The 24,278-nt window shown below is 41.6% G+C and overlaps 1 protein-coding gene across 4 annotated transcripts in view; it reads left to right on the top strand.

The window, feature by feature from the left end:
• The window catches only part of LOC108707564 (neurobeachin), a 390,963-nt gene that overhangs the window by 123,018 nt on the left and 243,667 nt on the right, over positions 1-24,278 (top strand). For all 4 annotated transcript variants that reach the window (XM_041582642.1, XM_041582644.1, XM_041582643.1 and 1 more), the window contains exons 11-17: positions 1,734-1,842; positions 2,657-2,809; positions 3,569-3,737; positions 14,803-14,882; positions 16,950-17,012; positions 20,806-20,903; positions 23,384-23,476. In XM_041582642.1, coding sequence (XP_041438576.1) covers positions 1,734-1,842; positions 2,657-2,809; positions 3,569-3,737; positions 14,803-14,882; positions 16,950-17,012; positions 20,806-20,903; positions 23,384-23,476 — 765 coding nt within the window. The remainder of the gene's footprint in view (positions 1-1,733; positions 1,843-2,656; positions 2,810-3,568; positions 3,738-14,802; positions 14,883-16,949; positions 17,013-20,805; positions 20,904-23,383; positions 23,477-24,278) is intronic.

The following is a 24,278-nucleotide window of genomic DNA, read 5'->3' as shown; positions in this document are numbered from 1 at the left end:
ATCAGGTGACAAAAACTGTCACATAGGCAGGAGCTCAAAGTAAGCAAATATACTTGACATATTGCCTGAAATTCCTTGGAGTGATTCTCCCAGACCACTGTCACTGAGACAGGCCAAACATCAAAATGGCTGCATCTTTCATTTCCACTGTATGTCCACAAAAGAACCTGCTTATTTAATATGGATTTGCAATGTCCGGGCCAATCTGAAACTAGCTGATTTTCTGCCAGTTGGGCGGGTTCTGCAAAAATGGAATGTCGATTGGGTTGCAGGTTAGCATTGACCAGCCACAGCACACAACTTTCATTTGGGCTCCAGAAAGCTGGCCTCCTTCGTTGGTGTTTGTGGAGCCTGATCCTTCTGATGACATCACCTAATTGGGCAGGTTTAGGTTGAGAAGGGGCCAGTGTTGGACTGGGACACCAGGGGCCCACCCAAAAACCTTAGACCAGGGGCCCACCAAAAAGCCTTAGAGCCACTCTCAGTACTATTATTCTTCCTTTCCTCACTCAACCTCTATTCTCCTAGTCTCTTTTCTTTACATACTATAATCCATTATTCCATCTATTTAGCCTCTTTTTCTCATAGAAATAGGGAATGACCATGAAATATGCCAAATTTAGCAGCATGAGGGCCACTGACACCTGGGCCCACCGGGACTTTTCTTGGTATCCCACTGGGCTAGTCCGACACTGGAAGGGGCAGGTCTGGGTGTGTACAAGTCAGAACATTTCTGACCAGTACATCACTAGTGTGGATATACATGATACTCATTGAGAAAAGAGTTATCCAAGATATGTAAGATTATTTTCAAAAAAGGATTACATAGAATTGCTATTATTGGTATGCTACGTAATTTGGGATAGTCCCTTAATGAGTATATTACTAGAGTTTTAGTATAGGTAGCCTTATATTTTCTCTTGATAAAAAAGGCTTCCAACCCATTCTTGAAACGAATGCATCTGCCAATGAATGTGCTTCTTGGCGCCCTTGTGTCCTCTGGGCTGATGGCTAATGTTTATTTTGTGGCCCCACTATACTCTTCTTTACATAATGCAAACTGTTTCTGAGCTACAACACCCATCATAGCAACAGTGGCCATTAATATGTCGGTAATACATGAGTTGAAGTCTAAGACTTATACTGATGACATAAGTCAGTCTCTGTGTTGTTGGAGGTTTCTCATTCATGTCATTGCTGCTCCCCAGAGACTTAAGTGGCTCTACACTTATTGTTTATCATGTTGACTGATGTTCTGCAGTTCCCATACTGCTTTCTGGTTAGGACCTTTGCTTTCACTTCCTTCTAGTCTGGCTACATCTCATCCATGGACTCATTCATCTTTGGCTTGTCTAAGGAGCCAGATAAAGCCACAAAACAAAGATGACACCTGAGGGATTTCTATAGAGAGTGCTTTTGCAGACATCCTATTTGCCAAAACTGTTTTACATTTGTTTGTCATAGATTTAATTGGTTGATTTCGTTCACTTTAATAGTTTTCACTGCCTTGTTGTTGCTTTCGGCCTGAAGAAAGGTATTTCATTTTACTGGAAGACATAACATGTTGTTCTCATCAAATGGATGAGATGAAATAGATCCTACCCCAGCACAACTAGCGTGTGTCGTTTCAGGAAACACTTTGCCAATAAAGTCTTAATTTCCTTTAAAAAATGAAAAGTACAGTAATAACACACAGATTCATATTCAATAATAATTTTGTGTTTTCTCAACAGTGCCACCCTCTTGGCTTTCCTCGTTGAGCTTTTGAAAAGTTCAGTAGCCATGCAGGAACAAATGCTTGGTGGAAAAGGTTTTTTAGTAATTGGCTACCTCTTGGAGAAGGTAATATTCTAATGCACAAATATTGCTTTTTTAAGGTTTTACACAGACCCAACAGGCCACTCTGACGTTTTGAGGTCTCTGCCATGTCTAGTCTCGTCAGTCATCATTATCAAAAGTTATCATTGTATTTAGGAAGAATGAATCAGTTAATAGTGCTGCTCCAGCAGAATTCTGCACTGAAATCCATTTCTCAAAAGAGCAAACAGATTTTTTTATATTCAATTTTGAAATCTGACATGGGGCTAGACATATTTTCAATTTCCCAGCTGCCCCAAGTCAGGTGACTTGTGCTCTGATAAACTTCAATCACTCTTTACTGCTGTACTGCAAGTTAGAGTGATATCACCCCCCTCCCTTTCCCCCCCCCCCCAGCAGCCAAACAAAAGAACAATGGGAAGGTAACCAGATAACAGCTCCCTAACACAAGATAACAGCTGCCTGGTAGATCTAAGAACAACACTCAATAGTAAAAACCCATGTCCCACTGAGACACATTCAGTTACATTGAGAAGGAAAAACAGCAGCCTGCCAGAAAGCATTTCTCTCCTAAAGTGCAGGCACAAGACACATGACCAGGGGCAGCTGGGAAATTGACAAAATGTCTAGCCCCATGTCAGATTTCAAAATTGAATATAAAAAAATCTGTTTGCTCTTTTGAGAAATGGATTTCAGTGCAGAATTCTGCTGGAGTAGCCCTATTAACTGATGCGTTTTGAAAAAAACGTTTTCCGATGACAGGATCCCTTTAAGGTTTTATTGATTATTTGGAGTTCTCCATTTATTTAACTGGCGGTGTTGTTTCCTTTTATCATAGTCTTCAAGAGTCCATATAACTAGAGCGGTTCTGGAGCAGTTCCTGTCATTTGCAAAGTACTTGGACGGCCTTTCTCATGGAGCACCCTTACTCAAGCAGCTCTGCGATCATATCTTGTTCAACCCTGCTATTTGGATACACACGCCAGCAAAGGTATTACACCACGTTGTGGACTTCTTTTATCCCACCGGCTCTTTCAGTACTGAAGCAGTCTGCAAATTGGCAGTTTTAGTTGCATCTAAGCCATTCTGCAATGAAATTGTGTAAATCCTCTGAAATGTTGCCAGCCTTATAAACAAGGAAAGGTAGGCATTTTCCCATCAGATATTTGTACAGCTACTACCAGCATCTTATAAGCATTCTGATCTGAACAGGTTCACACTGAATTGGTTACAGACTGTCTGACCACAATCTGTCTATTACTTTATCTTACTTGGCTCTTCACCTTCCTTTATCTCCTGCTATCATCCTGTGGTATTAGGGTGGTGGCACACGGGAAGATTAGTCGACAAGTGACAAATTTCCCAAAATGCCTTCCTGCCGACAAGAATGTGAATTGCTGGCAGGATGGCAAACGTATCGCTTCGGTTTTCCGAAGTTGCTTCACAAGAAAACTTCAGGCGACTTCGGGAAAATGAAGTAACACGTATGCCATCCCGCCTGCGATTTGCATTATTGCCGGCAGGAAGGCATTCACCTGCAGTAGTAAAGATTTGTGGCTTGGCGACTAATCTCCCTGTGTGCCACCACCCTTAGAGTCCCCTAAAATGCCGGCAGTTTGTACCTGTGGCATGGGCAATCAACAATTTACTCAGATTTCTCCACACACCTGCAGCACTGTTACTACCCCATACAATACCTAATATCAGATCTCAGATGCCATACAGCTAAACACCTCTTGTTTTGTTTTAGGTTCAACTTTCCTTGTACACCTATTTATCAGCAGAGTTTATTGGCACTGCCACAATATACACCACCATCCGACGGGTGGGAACAGTATTACAGCTCATGCATACCTTGAAATATTACTATTGGGTTGTTAATCCCATAGACAGTAGTGGAATCAACCCAAAGGGCTTAGGTAAGTTGCTTCACTTTCTTGCAAACCTTTACAATTAAATACTTTTATTTACAGAGTTTGTATGGGAATGCAACTCTGCCGGCTGAAGAGAATAAAAACAAACCTTTTTTTTTTTTTTTTTAAATATTGACTTACAGCGTATTTAGCTAGGGTTTAAATATATATTTTTAAGTTCATGCTTAAGATGTAAAATCAGTAAAACTGACAATAATGTGCGAATATTCTAGACTTTGGATTGTAAGCTTCACCAGGGCAGGGCCCAGTGGTGTAACTAGATAACACTGGCCCAAAGCAAATTATTTTTCAGGCCCCCCGAAATGTTTAGGTTGACTTGTTTTACCAGTATTTATTGAAACTGTATATGAATTTGGGCCTCATGAGGCCCTATACCTCCTGGGTCCCCCTGCAGCCGCTGGCAGGGCCTGAATGATGAACATTCTTTGCTGTGTATATATTTTGGAATATACTTGTTAAAAGATTCCTTCTATCCAGCATATTCAGGCTTTGCTTTATTTTTTTCGTGCCATTCTCATGTAGTTCACTTTAGCTTTGAGGCCATGGCATCTGTGGGTGAAAGTGATGGCTTTATAGGCAGCAGCCTGCAAGATGACATGTCTAGTCAGTGTGACCATCTGTAACGCTGTTCCACAGTTAATCCTATCAGAATTCGAAACCATGGACAAGGATCAAATAAAGGCCGACTTTCAAGCTGGCAAGTTAATGAGGAGACTGCATGGGCCAATTGTCCCAATACTGGGAGGCAGCAGAAGTACGTTCATGCATCCCAAGTGCTGCCCTGGGAGCAGAGAAACCACTGCCAAATCATTCATTATGTGCCAGCTACTTAACCACAAAATACAACTCTGGCTATAGTTATAAAGGCCCAGAAAAAAACCACATCAATGCAAATTGCCTTTTACTGCAAATGGAGACTAATGTTACATTTGAGATTTGAAAAACAAAGCTGAACACAGTTATAAATTCTCATTCTCCGTTTTTGGTCTCGTTTAAAAAACAAAACAAGGAAATCAATTAATTTACAGTATCTCCTTGCTTGTGTGCATGGAAACAAGATTGCCTGTTTTGCATAGATTTAACTGTGCTGTGCCCTGTCCTTACTAACCTAACTGCTCTCCATCAGTTGCACTGGGCATTGGAAAGCTTGACGGGATGGCCTGATGAAGTTGTGTAATCCGGTCACACGTAGATTGAATTTAAGGTGGCTCCATGTCAATTCAATGGGAGGCACTGGCAGACCAACTTATCAACAGAGAATTGCATCTGTCACTGAACTGCCCAGGTAGCCAGTTTGTCCATATGCCTTTGGAAGGATGCTACATTTTGGATCAATTCCATTGCCCTATAGATAACCTTGGATAACCGTTTCACCTTGGCAGGTGACAGTCACCTTCCAAGCCCACAATCCTTCTCCATCCAATAAATTCTGCATTTCTAATGCAAGCATCTAATACAGGTATTATGTCTACCAGAAAATCATGAAAGCATTAAAGAAACACTGGCAGCTGTTGCTTCCAATAAGGATTGATTATATCTTAGTTTGGAGCAAATACACTGTACTGTTTAATTATTGCAGAGAAAATGAAAATAGCTTATAAAAATCTGGATTTTTTGCATAAAATGGTGTCTATGGGAGATGGCCTTCCTATAATTTGGAACTTAATGGTTAACAGGTTTCCAGATAACGGATCCCATACCTGTACATAGAAGCTAATCAAAGAAATATCACATTTATTTTTAAAGCAAATCATTAGGATTTCTGTAACAGAGGCTACTGCAGCTAATATTCAAACATGGTTTCCTCAGCCCTCTACCAGATGCAGGTCCCATGTCAGTGTAACTTACCCACTCAGGGCCCGGGTACAGGCCATGCAGCCAAGCCCCCCGACCCCCCTCCAAAACCAATTTTTGTGGATGATTTGCTATCCCGCAAACTGCTGGCTGGCCCCGAGGGGGTGTGGACCCTGGTGCAGTCAAACCTCCCGCACCCCTGGTAGTTCTGCCACTGTCAGCACTAGTGGCACTTTTCAAGGCGGTGGTTATAATTATTATTAATTAAATAACAGTTGTGTGTTTGTGTTGCTTGCACCATAACCTTGCAATTATTGTATTTTAAGACTTTTACACCCATAAAAAGCGTTACGTTTGCCCAGGAGCAGTAACCAGTAGCAGCCAATATGATCTTTGCTTTTAAACAGGTGACCAGTAAATGCTACCTTCTGATTGGTTGCTATAAGTTACTGCCCAGCTGCTCTTGAGCAAATGTAGTGCCTTTTATTACATAACCCATCAGCCTTCTTCAGTTATTTGAATAAGCTAAGAGCTAGAATCCATCCAGTGCCAAACAGTGATGGGAGATTAGTAATTGTGCAAGTGGTATATTGTCATTGGCAGCACACACTGCTGCAATATGTAAAAGTTACGGAATAAATGACTATTAAATACCTGGTATTATGGCCTAAAATAGCAATGTTCCTGTAGAATGTGTGAATAGTAATGTGTTAGAGGATAATGTGTGCCTGAGAAATGCCAGTATTAATATCAGGTTGGTATGCTTGTGCATAATGTTCCTGGGTTGTGGAAGTACCATGGATGATTAATAGTCACTGGTTCTTTTGGGAGCTCGACCCAGACAACAAAGGAATGATTCTTCCAATGGAAATGGCCCTGTTCTGTTATGTTCACAAAATTACTGCAGTCGCTGCATTCTTTCATATTACTGCTCTAGAGCTTGTTATATAATCACAAACCTATATAAATCCAGTTCTAAAGCAGGCGTGACAGCAGTCGGCATCTTGTGCTATGTTCAAGAGAATCAGGTCATTTACTAAACAAACACAACATGTCTCACTATCTCTCTGAGACTCAAGCAGAACAATACAGAAGAGGACGTCAACCTGCTTTTATTTAGCCACTCAATCAGGAGGTTCAATTGTGACATCTTGGATCAATTGAAGAATGGGCCTGCAGCCTCCCAGTCCCCTGATGAGCCAATCAGGAGCTAATAAGAGGCAGCCAGACCTGTATTGAGAGCCGCTGAATGCTACCTCCTGGGGATGTGGTCTTTGTTTCATTACTGGCTCAGTATGCTGAGTCTTGGGAAACCAAGGGCCAGATTCAGTCTAATATCATAATAAAGAACTTGGTGTGTGTGTGTATATATATATATATCAGAAAGGGCGTTGTTTGCAACTAAGCTGCGCTGTTTATTTTTCTTTGGATACAGAGCTTGAATTAATGAAGTGAGAGCCCCTGGCAATGAATAAAGGCGCCTCTTCCCCACTCACCCTCCCCCCAAAAAAAAACCCCATGATGTAACACTTCTGGTGTGTTTTTGGATGGCACTCACATCAGCCTACAGCGTTGGGCAATAATAGCATGTTTGAAATTTAAATATGGGCTTATCAGTCTCATTATTATCATAATATTGTTCTGTAAATGGCTCCAAATCCTGAGATTTGCCTCTTTGCCTATTGCTTTCTATCTTTTCTCATGCACAACAAGTCAATCAACCTTCTGGCTTCTCTACCAGCTCCAGTGATGTGCCCTGGTGAGCCTTGTGTGCTCGCTAGGACCTTTTAAAGGAATTGTTCAGTGTAAAAATAAAAACTGGGTAAATAGATAGGCTGTGCACAATAAAAATGTTTCTAATATAGTTAGTTAGCCAAAAATGTACTGTATAAAGGCTGGAGTGATTTTATGTATAACAAGTCAGTCAGAAACGACTTCCTGCTTTTCAGCTCTCTTGGTTTACACTGACTGGTTACCCTGGCTACCAGGCAGTAACCAATCAGAGACTTGAGGGGGGGCTACATGGGTCATATCTGTTGCTTTTGAATCTGAGCTGAATGCTGAGGATCAATTACAAACTCAGTGAACAGAAATGTACCATGTGGCCCCCCTACAAGTCGCTGACTAACTCAGAGTTATAGAGCTGAAAAGCAGGAAGTTGGATTCTGGCTGTTTTATTAGACATCTGTTCACTCCAGCCTTTATACATTACATTTTTGGCTAACTAACTATATTAGAAACATTTTTTATTTTGCACAGCCTATCTATTTACACAGTTTTTATTTTCACACTGAACTATTCCTTTAAGATTGGCTAGTAGAAGACTCTAGTAATCAATCACTTTGCAGTCTCAACACATCATCATCATCACCACCACCAGCTTCCCTGTAGTATTAAAATCCCCATACAGGAAAGCAGAAAAGGGTGTGCTCAGATATAATTATACATATTGTCAGTTCCAGTTTACGGGCCGCTGAAATTTCCTCCTCAATTCAGAGTTTGGGAGTCAGATTTGGGAGCAGTTTGGGGTATCTGGAGTCGGGGGTCGCCAAAAATGTATAGACTCTGAGTCTTAACTTTAAATAGAAGCATAGCTTCTGTGAAGGATGATATGGCAGAAGCCATTCTATTTCTGATTGTATTTAACAGCTATTCTACAGCTATATATCACGTTAATTTAATATGCAAGTTGTTTTAGGTTTTCAAGTTGTTTTTGGTTTATGTAGTTGTTTTAGAATTACCAAAGGATTTAGTTTATATTTTTGATATTTGTCAGTGATACATTGCCGTGTATGTTGTATACTTCACTTCTTTCAATCAACATGGAAAATACATTAGTATATTAAAGGAATAGTAACACCAAAAAAATGAAAGCATTTTAAAGTAATTAACATATAATATACTGTTAGCACGAAATGGTAAAAGCTGTGTGTTTGCTTAAAGGCGGCCATACACGGGCAGATTTTTTACTTCCAAATGACCGATTTCAGAACGTTCTGATAATATCGGTAAGTTATTGGATAGTTGATGGTGTGCGAATGATCGTCTCAACATTATCGTTGGCAAAATTGATTGGATGAGTTTAAAAATTTTAGTCGTTCAGGGATAAAATCCGTCTTTGCGCATGTCAGGATTGTAGCACAAGCCAACGAACATATACGGAAGGACCCGAACGTTCTTTGCTCAAAACTTCATTTGTAACTATATGAACTATGTAAAGAAATAAATTGGTGCTGACTGCAGGAATATCACTCTATCACCTCATATGTGAAATAAGTTTATTATGCCATAGCAGAAATCCATATGTCTGTATGGAGCAGGGAAGGAGAAACTGACTATATACTACAGACAGTGACACAATGCTGGCACCACTCCTTGTTTGTTGATCAATGTTCGTCCAAACATGAAGCAAACAGTACGATTATATCTGTTCATATGATCATTCTCCGTGGATGGCATATTGTATGGTAAAATAATCGTCAGACGAACGTTTAACGATACGTTCGTTAATCGCAGAACGATAAAAATATGCCCGTGTATGGCCACTTTTAGAAAGACTAATATAGTTTATATAAATAAGCTGGTGTGTAGACATGGGGGCAGCCATTCAAGCTGCTGGAAAAAAGGAGAAGTCTGCAGACATGTGTAGAGATTCAGGGGAATGAGGATTAGGTGGGAGATGTGTGATGGAGGCCACCTAACAATTCTTCTTTGGTCTACCATTTCCTGTACATATATACAGTCATTTTGCTCATGTATAAAACCTGTTCACTCCAGTCACTTTTTCAGCCATTACCCAGTGGCCGCTTCTTCCCCTCGGCTACGTTGGCTATAGAAAAACATCAAAATTACTTGACCTTTTAAAAAAATGCTGTTTGTATCCTTGAGCGCAGTTTTGAGGTTTATTATTGTGGGCAGAAATAGCCATGCTCTTTATAAAGACAATTTAATTGCTCAATATCCAGAGCCTGGAAAGGTTGAGATCTGAAAGTGAGTGGACTGCAAAGTGAATATTGTAACAGTCTGACGTCACTTATTTTTCCCCCAGGAGCTTAAACCAATTTCAGGGTCTATGGAAAGGGATGAGATTACATTGCTTAATGTTGCTGTTAAATGTGCAAAAAACTCAATCTGGCATTGTAATCAGTAGGTAGAAAAAGTAGCACCCACACCAAACCCACCTCTTTGCTACCAACATTAGCATTGCTTTGCCACACACAACCAAATTTGTTGCCCAGTCCTGCTAGCGGCATCATGGAAAACAGGACCCAGGAGAAGCAAAAAGGTTAAAGGTAAACTAAAGCTCAGCAAAGAATTAGACCTTGTCTCATTATGGTCTCAACTTCTGTACCAGCCCAAGGCCTGGCATGCTTTATCCTGCATTTCTCCTCCTTTCACTCTCATGTTTCATAAAACATTTTTCACTACCTCCTCCATCAAATCCCAGTTCTATACAAATTTCAGCCTCTCTACTCTCCTCTCCTTCCCTCTCCACACATGAAGTTTATAAAGTACTCTGTTTAGCTATTCCACAAAACTCCTCCTTTTCATACAAACCAAGGACTTATAAATCCCACTCTCACTTAGTCTATCTTTCCTTTCTACTGCTGGCAGCTGGGGACATTTCCCCAAACCCTGGCCCTTACCCCATCCCAGTTATATCACGACCACGAGCTCCTTCTCTCCGGAGCAAATTCAATCAGTACAGAACACTTACTCCTATACCCAAAAACCCAGTTAATCTTTCATGTGCTCTCTGGAATGCCAGATCTGTTTGCAACAAACTCACCGCTATACACGACCATTTCATTGCAAATTCCTTTAACCTACTTGCGCTTACTGAAACCTGGCTCTCTACTACTGACACTGCCTCACCTGCTGCCCTGTCCTATGGGGGCCTACACCTTACTCATACTCCTAGACCTGGTAACAGACCTGGAGGTGGGGTGGGTTTGCTTCTCTCTCCCCGCTGTACTTTTAAAGTTCTTCCACCTGTTCCCTCTTTATCATTCTCCTCATTTGAGGCTCACTGCATTAGGCTCTTTTCTCCTGTTTCACTCTGCATTGCTGTTATATATCGACCACCAGGACCAACTGCACAATTTCTGGACAACTTTACAGCCTGGCTTCCTTACTTTCTTTCATCTAACATCCCATCCATCATATTAGGTGACTTTAATATACCCGTTAACAACATCAACAACTCTTCTGTCTCTAAACTTCTTTCACTAACCTCCTCCCTAGGCTTATCTTTGTGCTCAGACTCCCCCTCTCACTCCAATGGTAATGCTCTGGATCTCATATTTACCAGACTCTGTTCAACCTCCAACTTTACTAACTCCCCATTTCCCCTCTCTGATCACAATATGCTCACATTTCAACTCTCACTAACTCCCTCCTCACCCCCTGCTATTCCCCAAACACGTACTTACCGTGACTTGCAAGCTGTAGACGTGTCACATCTCTCTTCTTCCTTTGACTCTCTTCACTCTAACATCTCAGCAATCTCATGTCCTAATGTGGCTACCTCTGTCTACTATAGTACTCTCACCACTGCCCTAAATGAGCTTGCTCCTATAAAAACTAAACGTTCTCGACCCAAACCACTTCAACCTTGGCATACTGCTCATACAAAAGCGCTCCAAAGACACTCACGTGCACTTGAGCGTCGCTGGCGCAAATCCCGTTTAGAATCAGACTTTTGGAGCTACAAATCCGCCCTGCGCTCCTTTAACACCAGCCTCTTCCAAGCCAAACAAACATACTTTACTTCACTCATTAACTCCCTTTCTAAAAAACCAGCACAACTTTTCTCCACCTTTAACACTCTCCTTTCCCCTTCTCCACCCCTCCATGCACATCTGTCTCTGCTCAAGATATTGCTGAGCACTTCAAAAACAAAATTGACACTATCAGAAGTGACATTACACTACTCAACCCCCCTAGACTTCCACCACCCTCCCTCCACACTGCCCAGTCTCTCCTGTGCTCCTTCACCCCTGTCACTGATGAGGAAGTCTCAAAGCTTCTGGCCTCTTCTCACCTTACCACTTGCCCGCTTGATCCAATTCCCTCGAAACTTCTCCGCAATACCAATCCTTGTCTAATCAAAGCCTTAACTCACCTATTTAATCTTTCCAGGGCCGCTCCGGCCATGAGGCAAGGTGAGAATCTTGCCTCAGGCGGCACGGAGCGGCCAGTTACCAGGGGCGGCAAAAAGCCGCCTCTGGTAACTTTAAGAGCCGAATTTCCGTTTTTTAAAACGGAAATTCGGCTCTTCTAGCGCAGCGAGCGCAATAGCGCTTACTGCACTAGCGATGCGGCCCCTCCTCCACCCGCTCCGACGCTGGTAGTTAGAAGCGCGGAGCAGGAGGAGGGGCGGCATTGGGGCTGCTGCCTCAGGCGGCAGCAGCCCCTGAAACGTGCCTGAATCTTTCGCTCTCAACTGGACTGTTTCCTTCTCAACTAAAACATGCTCTTGTCACCCCCATTCTGAAAAAACCCTCTCTTGATCCCTCCAATCTTGACAACCTCCGACCTATCTCTCTGCTACCTTTCATCTCTAAACTACTTGAGCGCCTAGTCTACAACCGACTTACCTCATTCCTCTCTGACAATAACCTGCTGGACCCCCTACAATCTGGTTTTAAGCCACAACACTCCACGGAAACTGCCCTGACTCGACTAACTAATGACCTTTTAACCGCTAAAGCCAACAATCATTTCTCACTACTAATACTGCTTGACCTCTCAGCCGCATTTGACACTGTAGATCACCCTCTCCTCCTCCAGTCCCTCCAGTCGCTTGGCCTTCGTGACACAGCCCTGTCCTGGTTCTCTTCTTACATCACCAATCGTTCCTTCAGTGTCTCCTACAATGGAGTATCATCTTCTCCCCTACCTCTTTCTGTTGGAGTTCCTCAAGGCTCTGTCCTGGGACCATTACTATTCTCCCTCTATACTTCCTCCCTTGGCAAATTAATAAATTCGTATGGTTTCCACTACCACCTCTATGCTGACGATACTCAGATCTATCTCTCATCTCCTGATCTCAACCCAGAACTCCTAACTCGTGCCTCCTCCTGCCTGTCCGCTATCTCTACCTGGATGTCGCAACGCTACCTTAAATTAAACCTCTCTAAAACTGAAATGGTTCTCTTTCCTCCAAGAAACACCAGTAGCATCCCCGAAGTATCCATCATAGTTAACAATTCCACTATCACCCCCTCTCCCCAGGCCCGGTGCCTTGGGGTTATCCTAGATTCTGCCCTGTCATTCACTCCTCATATCCAGTCACTTACTAAATCATGTCACTTCCACCTAAGGAACATATCCAAAATACGATCATTTATCACCCAAGACGCTGCCAAAATTCTTATTCACTCTCTCATCATATCGCGTCTAGACTACTGTAACTCTCTTTTAATTGGCCTCCCCCTCCAGAGACTGTCACCTCTCCAGTCCATAATGAACACTGCTGCGAGGCTCATACACCTCAGCAACCGCTCATCCTCTGCCTCGCCATTCTGTCAATCCCTGCACTGGCTTCCGTTACCTTTCAGAATCAAATTCAAATTAATGACACTGACTTTCAAAGCACTTCACAACTCTGCTCCACCCTACATCTCTGAACTCATCTCTATATACTCACCCACTCGCTTACTACGCTCCTCTACTGACCTGCTACTCAACTCTTCTCTCATTACCTCCTCACATGCTCGCATTCAAGACTTTGGAAGGGCTGCACCCCTCCTCTGGAACGCTCTCCCACGATCTCTCCGACTTTCTCCCAACCTTTCTGCTTTCAAAAAATCTCTGAAAACCCACTTCTTTCGAGAAGCCTACCCTCACTCTGCTTAACTACCAAACGCAACACCACATACAACACCACATTTCTCACCCACTTACTTCGATCTTGCCCACTCCCACACCTTGTGTATTACTCCCTTCCCTTTAGACTGTATGCCTATGCATAGGGCCTTCCTCACCTCTTTGTACCTGTATTGATTGTGATGTTTGTTACTCCATATATTCTATGTATGTAATTCATGTGATGTAGTTGTATAATCACAGTTACTTTACAGTGCTACGCAATATGTTGGCGCTATATAAATACATGTTAATAATAATAATAATAAAAAGGCCACCACAGCTCAAGAAGATGTATGCCTATGGAGATGCCTCTAGGATTGCCATTTCTTCTTTACTCTTATTCACAGCAAATGGTCAATTTGCAGTCGATTTTCATTTTTTATTATTTTATGAGTAATAAAAAGTAACAATAACAAATTGTAGCCTTACAGAGAATTTGTTTTAGATAGGGTCAATGACCCCCATTTGAAAGCTGCAAATAATCAGAAGGCAAATAACAAAGAAGAAATTAATGCCAATTAATAATTAATACTTGGCACGGGAAATGAGTTTAACGCTGTATCATTGTTTTCTACTCCTTGTATTGTAGTAGCCAGGATGGATAATTCTGTGGAATTGCATCCTAAAATAGAAAAAAATCAAAATGTTAATAAAACCTTAGTGTAAGGGAAAGAACACAAGCATTCATGCTCCGTAGTAGGGAGCGCAAGAAACAATGTTAAGATGGAAAGTTTGCCTGAATTTAGTCTTTACAGGTATGGGATCAGTTATCCAGAAAGACCATCTCCCATAGACTCTATTTTGTCCAAATAATCCGTATGTTAAAAAATGTATTCCTTTTCTCTGTAATTATAAAACAGTACCTTGTACCTGATACAAACTAAGATTTTATGAATCCTTATTAGAAGCAGGGTTAGCCTATTGGGGTTATTTAATGTTCTAGTACACTTCAGGTTTAAAGATCCAAATTATGGAAAGCTCTGTTGTCCAGATGTTCTGAGCATTCTGGATAACAGGTCCCATACCTTTACAGGTATAGGATCAGTTATCCAGAAAGCTCCAAATTACAGGAAGGTCATCTCCCATTGACTCCAATTTAACCAAATTATCCAAAATTTTAAAGCATGTTTCCTTTTTGTCTGTAATAATAAAACAGTACATTGTACTTGATCCAAACTAAGATATAATTAATCCTTTTTGGAGGCAAAACAATCCTATTGGGTTTATTTAATGTTTAAATGTTTTTTCAGTAGTTTTAAAGTATGGAAATCCAAATTACAGAAAGAACCCTTATCCTGAAACCCCCAGGTCCCAAGTATTCTGGATAACGGGTCGCATACTGATATCCTTACAACTCAAAAATAATAAAATATCTCTTTTTCAGATGGTTCTCGGCCTTCACAGAAAGAAATTATCTCATTAAGAGCATTCATGCTGCTATTTCTGAAGCAACTCATACTTAAGGTAAGGAGTCTTCCTAAATCAGGCATGTCCAAAGTCAGGCCCGGGGGCCCGATTGCGGCCTGTTTTCAAATTTACACTTTCCCTCAGCCTCCATCATGAAATTAATGATATTATGGCCCGCCAGCACAGTGTAATCCCTACATGCCGTTATGTGTCTATTACTAACACCTTCAGCACACAGGCAGCAGTATAGACCAAGTGGCAGATCATTTGCCCAAATATTACTGCTACCTCTATGCGATTTCTTGTTTAAATGAGGCGCAGAGAATAAATCCAAACAGACTCCACTTCCTAAACGCTGTGTACACGTCCATCCCCAGGAGTGAATGATCCAGATCGCAAGCTAGCTACCTCGGAATGGATGTCAGGCTGAATGGTCGGCCACCAGACATTTTCACCTCACCAAATCTGGCCCTTGTTGCAAAAAGTTTGCACACCCCTGCCCTAAATGAATCATTCCTTTTAAATCAGACCTGTACAGGGTGCAGTTTATTTGCTCCTAAAGATAACTGTTGCTGCCTGCCAGCTTCTCTCGTTTTCTTATGAAACTCATTGAGCACATTGTGCAAATATAGCCAAAAAGGTGTTATTGAGTGTTGCTGCTGGCACTAACTATTCAGCTTAATCACTTCCAGAGACCCCTCCATTGTGACACATAAGGCTTTTTTTTTGAACATGTTGCAAAAAATATCACTGCCTTTTTCATAAGCAGAGCTAGTGATATAACATATGATGAACCTGACCCAGCTGCTGTTGGACACAGTATTCTCAGCTACTGTACAAGCCTCCGTTATGTTTACAAACTCTAATTGTGACTCTGACACAGACGTGTTACCGGCTCTGGACTTGGGGTCAAAATAGGCCGTGGCATTCCAGGTACAAAGAGGCCCAAACAGTGCCTCACCAGCCCACTAAATAGTGACTTTCTATGGCATCTTAGAGCAGCCCCTCGAACAGACAGGCAGTCCGTGCCTGGGTGTTACCATTAAACTTTGCCTTTCTTCACTTTACACGTAATGCACAAATCCCAGATCTGACCCAGCCAATGAGGCAAAGATCCCCTTGTTTGGTGATCTTGCTAAATCACTGTATGCACATAATCTTCCTCTTTCTCACCCCTACCTGCCCCTAAAATGTGCATCATTCAAAAGCTGCAAAGAGCCCTGTACTTGCTGCCTGCCCTACGCTATGGGGTGCAGAGCTCAGATTTTGCCCCAGATACAGGGCAGTATTTACCATATAGGTACTTGAGGGCTTCTGCCTAGGGCACTAGCTTTGGGGTGACCCTCTGATGCCTATATTGTATATACAACGTTTGCACAATTTAAAAAAACAAAACTTCCCCTGCTGCCATATACCTCCTGTGGCAGAGGTGGGGGATATGTGGTGTGGGTCGTGGGTGGAAGTGACATCACACACGGGTGCGGTACACTGTGATGTCATTGCGCATGTGCTGATGGGTCCGAAGAGGTCCGGTGCCTAGGGCAGCACCTGTGCTTGTTGAATGTGCAGTAAGGGGAGTGATTTTATGTGTATTAATAAATGACCTGTGATATTTCATTTAAACCAAACTTTATCTATAAATCACAAGTTTGAAACCTTTCATATATCATTATACGGAAGACAGATATGCCATTGAGGGTTTAACCTGATCTTTGTGTGGTGGTGGCAGTATTTTATGTTGAGCAGAGTGGCGCAGAAGTGGAATGTTTCTTCAAGAACAGTTTCTGTATATTCCCCTTAGAAGGCCAGTTAAGTAATAGCCCCGTGCCACCCAAATGTATCTTCTCTGTCCTCCAATGCAGCCCTCTTGCTATGTGTCTTCCAGGGGCGCAGTGAGACTACTGAAATTCTGATTGGATGCCATAGGTTTCATTTTCTAAATAAATGTCAAATGACACCTGTTTTACAAATTCATTCCTTACAATGCTAATAATAAAGCACAATAAAATATCACTGTTAATATATTACAACATTGTGAGCAATTCAATATGTATGTTAAGTGATACTAGGATTATTTGCAGTTATATAGCTTTCTTTAACCTTTCTTTCTGGGTAATCCTATAGGATCGAGGTGTGAAAGAAGATGAGCTTCAGAGCATAATGAACTACTTGCTAACAATGCACGAGGTACGTTTTGTTCTGCCATTTCAATTCCAGTTATAACTACAGTTGTATCCCGAGATGAGAGAGCATTTGTGTTTTCACAAGAATGTACAAATGATAAAAAACTGAATATGAAGCCTAGGGTCAAATGACATGTCTTTACTTGCGTAAGATCTATTTGTCTTTTGCTAAAAATGCTCCAGTCTTAATATGCCGAAACAACTTAATTTCACTTTGACATTGTGTCTACTGTAGTATGGAGCTTTCTTAAAGGGATTCAGCAGTATGTTGTCCTTCTCACCAAAGCAATAACAAGTATATGTGTCCCATTTAAATAAAAATAGCTGCCACAATCTGCAAGTATCAGCAATATGCCGCAGGCATCTTTTAGCATGCACCTCTCTCACACCCTTATGAGCAGTATGGCTACTTCAGATTTAAAGGGGAAGGAAACCTAGTTGGTGCAAAAACCCTCCCCCCCTCCCGTGTGTTGCCCACCCTCCCTCCTCCCCCCTGGCCTACCTGTCCCGCTGGGCAAATGCCCCTAACTTGTTACTTAAGGTGCCCATACATCGAGAGATCGGCTCGTTTGGCGATGTCGCCAAACAAGCGGATCTCCCTCCGATATGCACACCTTGAGGTGGGCAATATCGGCTAATCCGATCGTGGGCCCTAGGGCCCAACGATCGGATCCTAAGGATGCCCAAACGGGCGGGCGGATTGCGGGACCGCATCAACGAATAGATGCGGCCGCGATCCGACGGGATTTTCTGTCCCATCCGATCGAGATCTGGCCGACTTTCGGCCAGATCTCGATCGGTGAAGCCCGTCGCGGGGCCCCATACACGGGCCAAAAAGCTGCCGACATGGTCTGTCGGCAGCTTTTATCTGCCCGTGTATGGCCACCTTTACCCTTCTGTGCAGGTCCAGTCCAGGGAGTTCACAGACGACATCTTCTTCCACGCGATCTTCTTCCTGCTTTGACCGGGGCATGCGCAGTAGGACCATTTTGCCGGTACGATCTACTGTGCATGCGCCAAAAGTACAAGTGACTTTTGGCGCATGCGCAGTAGATCCATACCGGCGAAATGCTCCTACTGCACATGCGCCAAAACGCCGTTCAAAGCAGGAAGAAGATCGCGTGGAAGAAGATGTCGTCGGTGAACTCCCTGGACTGGACCTGTGCAGAAGGGTAAGTAACAAGTTAGGGGCATTTGCCCAGCGGGACGGGTAGGCCAATGGTAATAATAAAACATTACCTTGTACTTGATCCAAACTAAGATATAATGAATCCTTATTGGAAGCAAAACCAGCCTATTGGGTTTATTTAATATTTACATAATTTTCTAATAGACTAGAGGTTTGAATATCCGAATTATGGAAAGATTCATTATCCGGAAAACCCCAGGTCCAGAGCATTCTGGATAACTGGTCCCATAGCTGTAATTGTAAACTGCAACCTGACCACTTTAAGGTTCTCTACACATTGTACTTAATATTATTTTCTAAATCTGTAACCTGAAAGTTTAGCCTTCAATGTGGGACTTAAACTTAAAAAACTTGCTAGTCCTTAAGAGCAAGTATATTGATTTTGGTTTCACTATCCCCCCCCCCCAAGTTTTCCTTTCTTAAGGGTCAGGGCACACGCTCAGATTCAGGGAAATTAGTCACCCGGCGACAAATCTCCTTTTCTTCGGGGAAACTTATCTCCCCAAACTGCCTCCCTTCGTCCGAAGTTGCCTCACGAGGAAAACAAAGTGCCCCGAGTGCCATCCCCCCTCCGATTAACATTGTAGCAGTTGGGTGGCAGTTCGTGGAGATTAGTCGCGCCAAAGAGATTTGTCGCCGGGCAACTAATCTCCCCAAATCTGAGCATGTGCCCTCACCCTTAGACTTTACTTCCTTTTCAATACCACCAGCAGTCACCATGCACCCCTAGTAATATGCCTTTTACCAGCCGTGTGGCCAAATATTGACCAGCTACCATTTATACACACAAGAAAGCATAAATGTCTTAGAATACACCTTCTACATATTTTCATGTTTTCTTTCCTTTTAAATTTTTTTGGCAGTTACCTTTATTTAGAAAGCTCTACGCACAGTTTGTTTCCTTATCTGTGTGTTCAAATCTAATCGTGTAGTCAACCTGCTGTTTAGCTTTACAATTCCATCTTTAAGGGCCTTGCCTTCTGCTGGTTGTCAGGTCTCTCATTGGAAATGTGGCGGTGCGTAGAGCAATGTGTGTATTTTATTAGAAAAAAAAGTTGGACTGAGTTAGAAATAAGGCAAATGTCGACTTGTAGCAAAGCCAGCAAATGAGAATTGGGTAGAACAGAGCCAATCTTCCCCTGCCTCTGAGAGACACAGAAGGTGAGCAATCTTGCAAGTAATTTTGGAAAGATGAAGCTGCAGGTTTGTCAGGAAGAGCGTTTGAGATGAAGAAACAATACTAATCTCCCTCCAGATTTCCTATTGGGAGAGCAAATTGCTTCACCAGTCCTTACTCGTTTTCCACTCAATTTTATGGTGAATTATTGTTCTTTGTATTGTGCCAACATGTTGAGAAGCAAGATTGCTCACCGTTCATATCAGTCCCTGCCCCAGTGGAGCTCACAATCTAACGACCTTATCACGTTCACATAAAGAAAACCGCTAGGCTGGATACTGATAGCTGCTTTGTGAGCTTATCTCCAGCCAAACTGAGTAGAATGAGAAATAATTAATATGTAGTCTAGAGTCTAGACAAAATACCATTTTTGTCTCTTAAGAATTGCCTATCGTTTAGAAACGTAAAGACTATTAGTTGTATGGCAGGTCAATTGTCATGATTTGGGTGCAGCACACTATTATTTGTGCATTATGGGGGAGATGAGGAACATGAGTAGTCAAAAGCTTTCAGTAAAACTTGTCTGCATAATTACGGGTCACCTCTTTACCAGTAAATTAAAGGGATCCTGTCATCGGAAAACATGTTTTTTTCAAAATGAATCAGTTAATAGGCTACTCCAGCAGAATTCTGCACTGAAATCCATTTCTCAAAAGAGCAAACTGATTTTTTTATATTCAATTTTGAAATCTGACATGGGGCTAGACATATTGTCAATTTCCCAGCTGCCCCTGGTCATGTGACTTGTGCCTGCACTTTAGGAGAGAAATGCTTTCTGGCAGGCTGCTGTTTTTGCTTCTCAATGTAACTGAATGTGTCTCAGTGGGACATGGGTTTTTACTATTGAGTGTTGTTCTTAGATCTACCAGGCAGCTGTTATCTTGTGTTAGGTAGCTGCTTTCTGGTTACCTTCCCATTGTTCTTTTGTTTGGTTGCTGGGGGGATGGAATAGGGAGGGGGGTGATATCACTCCAACTTGCAGTACAGCAGTAAAGAGTGATTGAAGTTTATCAGAGCACAAGTCACATGACTGGAGGCAGCTGGGAAATTGACAATATGTCTAGCCCCATGTCAGATTTCAAAAATGAATATATAAAAATCTGTTTGTTCTTTTGAGAAATGGATTTCAGTGCAGAATTCTGCTGGAGCAGCACTATTAACTGATTCATTTTGAAAAAACATTTTTTTCCCATGGCAGTATCCCTTTAAGGATTTTTACAGAGAGAGAGAGAGTGAGTTCTCCTACTGTAGCATAGGTCACATTAAAATGTAGGAGACGGCAACTTACCTGTACAGCATTTCTTATGCAAAATATTAAATTATTTTCAAATAATATGCCTAGATACCACCATAGGTAGTTGACTGCTTTCATGCATTAAATTCCATTGGTTGGAGATTCAGTGGGCAGTCTTGTTGTTTTGTTCTTTGCAGGATGAGAATATCCATGATGTGCTACAGTTGTTAGTGGCTCTTATGTCCGAGCACCCAGCCTCAATGATACCTGCGTTTGATCAGAGGAATGGAATACGGTAAGATATATTAAGCACTTATTCTAACTGACAGTTTTCCAATTGTACACAGCTTGTGCAATAATACCTGGGTATAGCAAGTAAGCCATTGTAACTTAGGCCTGGATTTCAAGAGGGGATTCCTGAAGATTATTATCTAGGTACAGGTATGGGATCCATTATCTGAAAACCTGTTATTCAGAAAGCGCCGTGTTACGGAAAGGATGTTTCCTATAGACTCCATATCATCAGAATTTTTTTAAAAAATGGTTACCTTTTTCTCTAATATTAATAGAGTTCCTTGTACTTGAAACAAACTAAGATATAATTAATCCTTATAGGAAACAAAACCAGACTATTGGGTTTATTTAATGTTTACATGATTTCCTAGTAGACTTCAGGTATGAAGATCCAAATTACAGAAAGATCCCTTATCCAGAAAACCTCATGTCCTGAGCATTCTTGATAACAGATCCCATACCTGTATTTTAATATCAGACTGTTTTCAACTGTATTAAGGTTCTGTTTCAATATTCATTTTTACAAACATATTGCTATTGCTCATCAGTTGAAATAAACCCCCCATCATTCTGACAGTTTGCTTTCTCAGTTGTTATGTGCCTGGACGTATTTATGCCCTAGCTGCCCACAGTGGGATATTACTTACTTAAGCAACGACAGACTACATGCACAGGCCAAAGTTTCTTGTATGACTTTGCTCTGCTGATTGAGGTATCTGTAGGGTTGCCACCTTTTATAAAAAATTTTACCGGCTGCTGGGGGCGGGACCTCAAAAGGGGCGGAACATGACGTCAAAAGGGGCGGGACGTGACGTTAAAAGGGGCGGGGCCACAAACACCACAGACGCTAGAAGAGGCAAAGGAAAAGGTAAGTTGCAGGGGATTGCGGGCGATTGGGGGCAGGCCGAGGGCTCCTTTTGATCGTATTACAAATTTAATGGCAGCTACATTGCCGGTAAATTTGTAATACCGGCAATGGGTGGCAACCCTAGGTATCTGTTTTGCTATAACCCAGACTAACCCAAAAAGCCTCTGTATGAGCTGCTTAGCACATGTCAGATGGGAGGGTGGCTTGTCCAACTAGTAGCACCCATGTAGCATAAAACAGTTGCCTTCCAGTCCATCATAAGGTTGGATTTCCAGATAATGCCTCCTTACACCATTTTTATGGTGCTGCCAGCACTCCAAGTCATGCCTGATCCTACCTGTGTAAAATAAACAAATTATTTAATGGCATTCACCAAAAATACGTCCACTGCCATTTTTATTTATTTATTTATTTAATTTAAAGAGTTTTATTTTCTGTTAAACTTTAACAAGCATATGATTAACATATGTGTGGTCATGTAAGTTGTAAACCTGGTTACATTATCACGGATTGGCATGACATAGTTGAAAGCATTTCTATACATGTAACACTATACGGCAAATAAACCTTCATATATATTAACCGAACATGTCGTTGTCTTTATTATTCAACCTGTGTTACATGCTCGGGATTGCCTAATCCGTTAACGGTGCTTTTCTGTAGTTCACAAAGGGGACACTGCCAGTTTAAATCAGGACTAAAGTCTATCTAAAGAAGTAGCTAGAAATGTTGTACATTATGTTTTCTGCTTCTGTACCAGCCCAAGGCAACCACAGCCCTTTAGCAGTAAAGATCTGTGTCTCCAAAGATGCCCCAGTAGCTCCCCATCTTCTTTTCTGCTGATTCACTGCACATGCTCTGTGCTGCTGTCACTTACTGAGTTTAGGGACCCACTCACAATATACAGTACACATAGAATAGAAATGTCACAATATAAGGCTAATTAGTAATTAATACAGATAATTACTACATGGCAGCACAGAAACCAGTGCAATTAGCATCAGAATTTAATAATCAGCCCTGTAGCATCAGCTTATATTACAGGCTAACCTCATTTTCTGCTGGATAATTAGTGACGAGCCCTAAGTTTAGCTTCTCAACAGCTGCTCAGAGCCCACTGAGCATGTGAGTGTCACAGACACTTTCCAAGATGGTGACCCCCTGTGACAAGTTTGAAGTCCTGGATCATTGCTGCTATTGTCAAGCTGAAACTTTAGGCTGGTACAATAAGTTCAGTATATAAAATATGGAATTTTAAGACATATTCCTGTAATATCAATGGCCTATTAATCCTGGCCTGGCTTAGTGGAGTGAAAGTAGAACCAAGAAGTTGTATGTAGTTGGTAGTCCTTCCCAAACATCCACATTTTTATATTTATACTGTTTGCTTGCACAGTACAGGGGTTCATATCAACAAGCCATATTCTTACATACAGCATTAAAGAAAAAATCAGAGCAAAAAGTAGACTTATCACAAGGTCGTTAACATACGCCACAAGCACAGGAATGAGCGAATGTGCAAATACAATTGCCTTCTTTGTATGCTGGGCATAGTAATTGCATGTAACGGAATAACTATTTTATTCTGTTTTTTTTTTCTTTTTTCTTATCAGGGTCATCTATAAATTACTTGCTTCTAAAAGTGAAAGTATCCGTGTGCAAGCATTGAAGGTTCTGGGATACTTTCTAAAACACTTAGGCCACAAGTAAGTTTTTTTTCTACACTTATTATAAAGTGTGCAAGAGCAGCATTATTTATCTCTGTAGTTAACACTGTTGATTCCCGTAGTTTTTACATCTGCTGGCCTCCTACTGACAAGTTCTTCTTACAATAAACTATCTGTGATTGACCTAACTAGGCAGCTAAGTCTTCGGCATCACTACAGCAAAACTGGGTCGACCAATAATTGATTCCACGTATACCATGTCATTGACCTGGAAATACAAAAGTCCATGCATTTATTTAGCCATTCCATCAGTACAAGCTCTGCAATGATCAGGCATCAATAGCAAAAAAGGTGCAAAAAGCCAATCTCTAGAACTACAGCAGTATAATATGTATAAGAGCAGTAGTAAAGCATGGATAAGTATAATAAAAAAAAAAGTTCAAAGTTCACCCCAGTCTATGGGTGCATATATACATAAAAAACAGCAGAAGCATGTGAGTTTTTTCAAAAACATAAGCCAAAAAGTGGTTTTAAAAGTTCAAATACATTTATTAGGAGAATATAGGTGAAGGCCTAATGCATTTCATGCCTATTGGGACACTTACTCATGAGCAGGCATGGCCAAACTTTACAACCCACGTCTTGTTAACCTTCAGGCCAGTGAATTGGCCTTTTCGTAGTCAGCTTTATAAGAATGTGTGATATTCATCAAAGATAACATAAAACAGACATGGACCAAGTTCTATTGTAGCGTCCAAAAGCCTCAAAAAGCCTTATTGAATAAAAAATTAGCATCATAAACACCAATAGGTAGATGTAATAGAGTTTTCTCAAGTGAAAA

This window comes from Xenopus laevis, chromosome 2L, assembly GCF_017654675.1.
Source record: "Xenopus laevis strain J_2021 chromosome 2L, Xenopus_laevis_v10.1, whole genome shotgun sequence".
Taxonomy (NCBI): Eukaryota; Metazoa; Chordata; class Amphibia; order Anura; family Pipidae; genus Xenopus; species Xenopus laevis.
The sequence above is the reverse complement of the archived record's forward strand: the minus strand, read 5'-3'. Positions and strand labels throughout refer to the sequence as shown.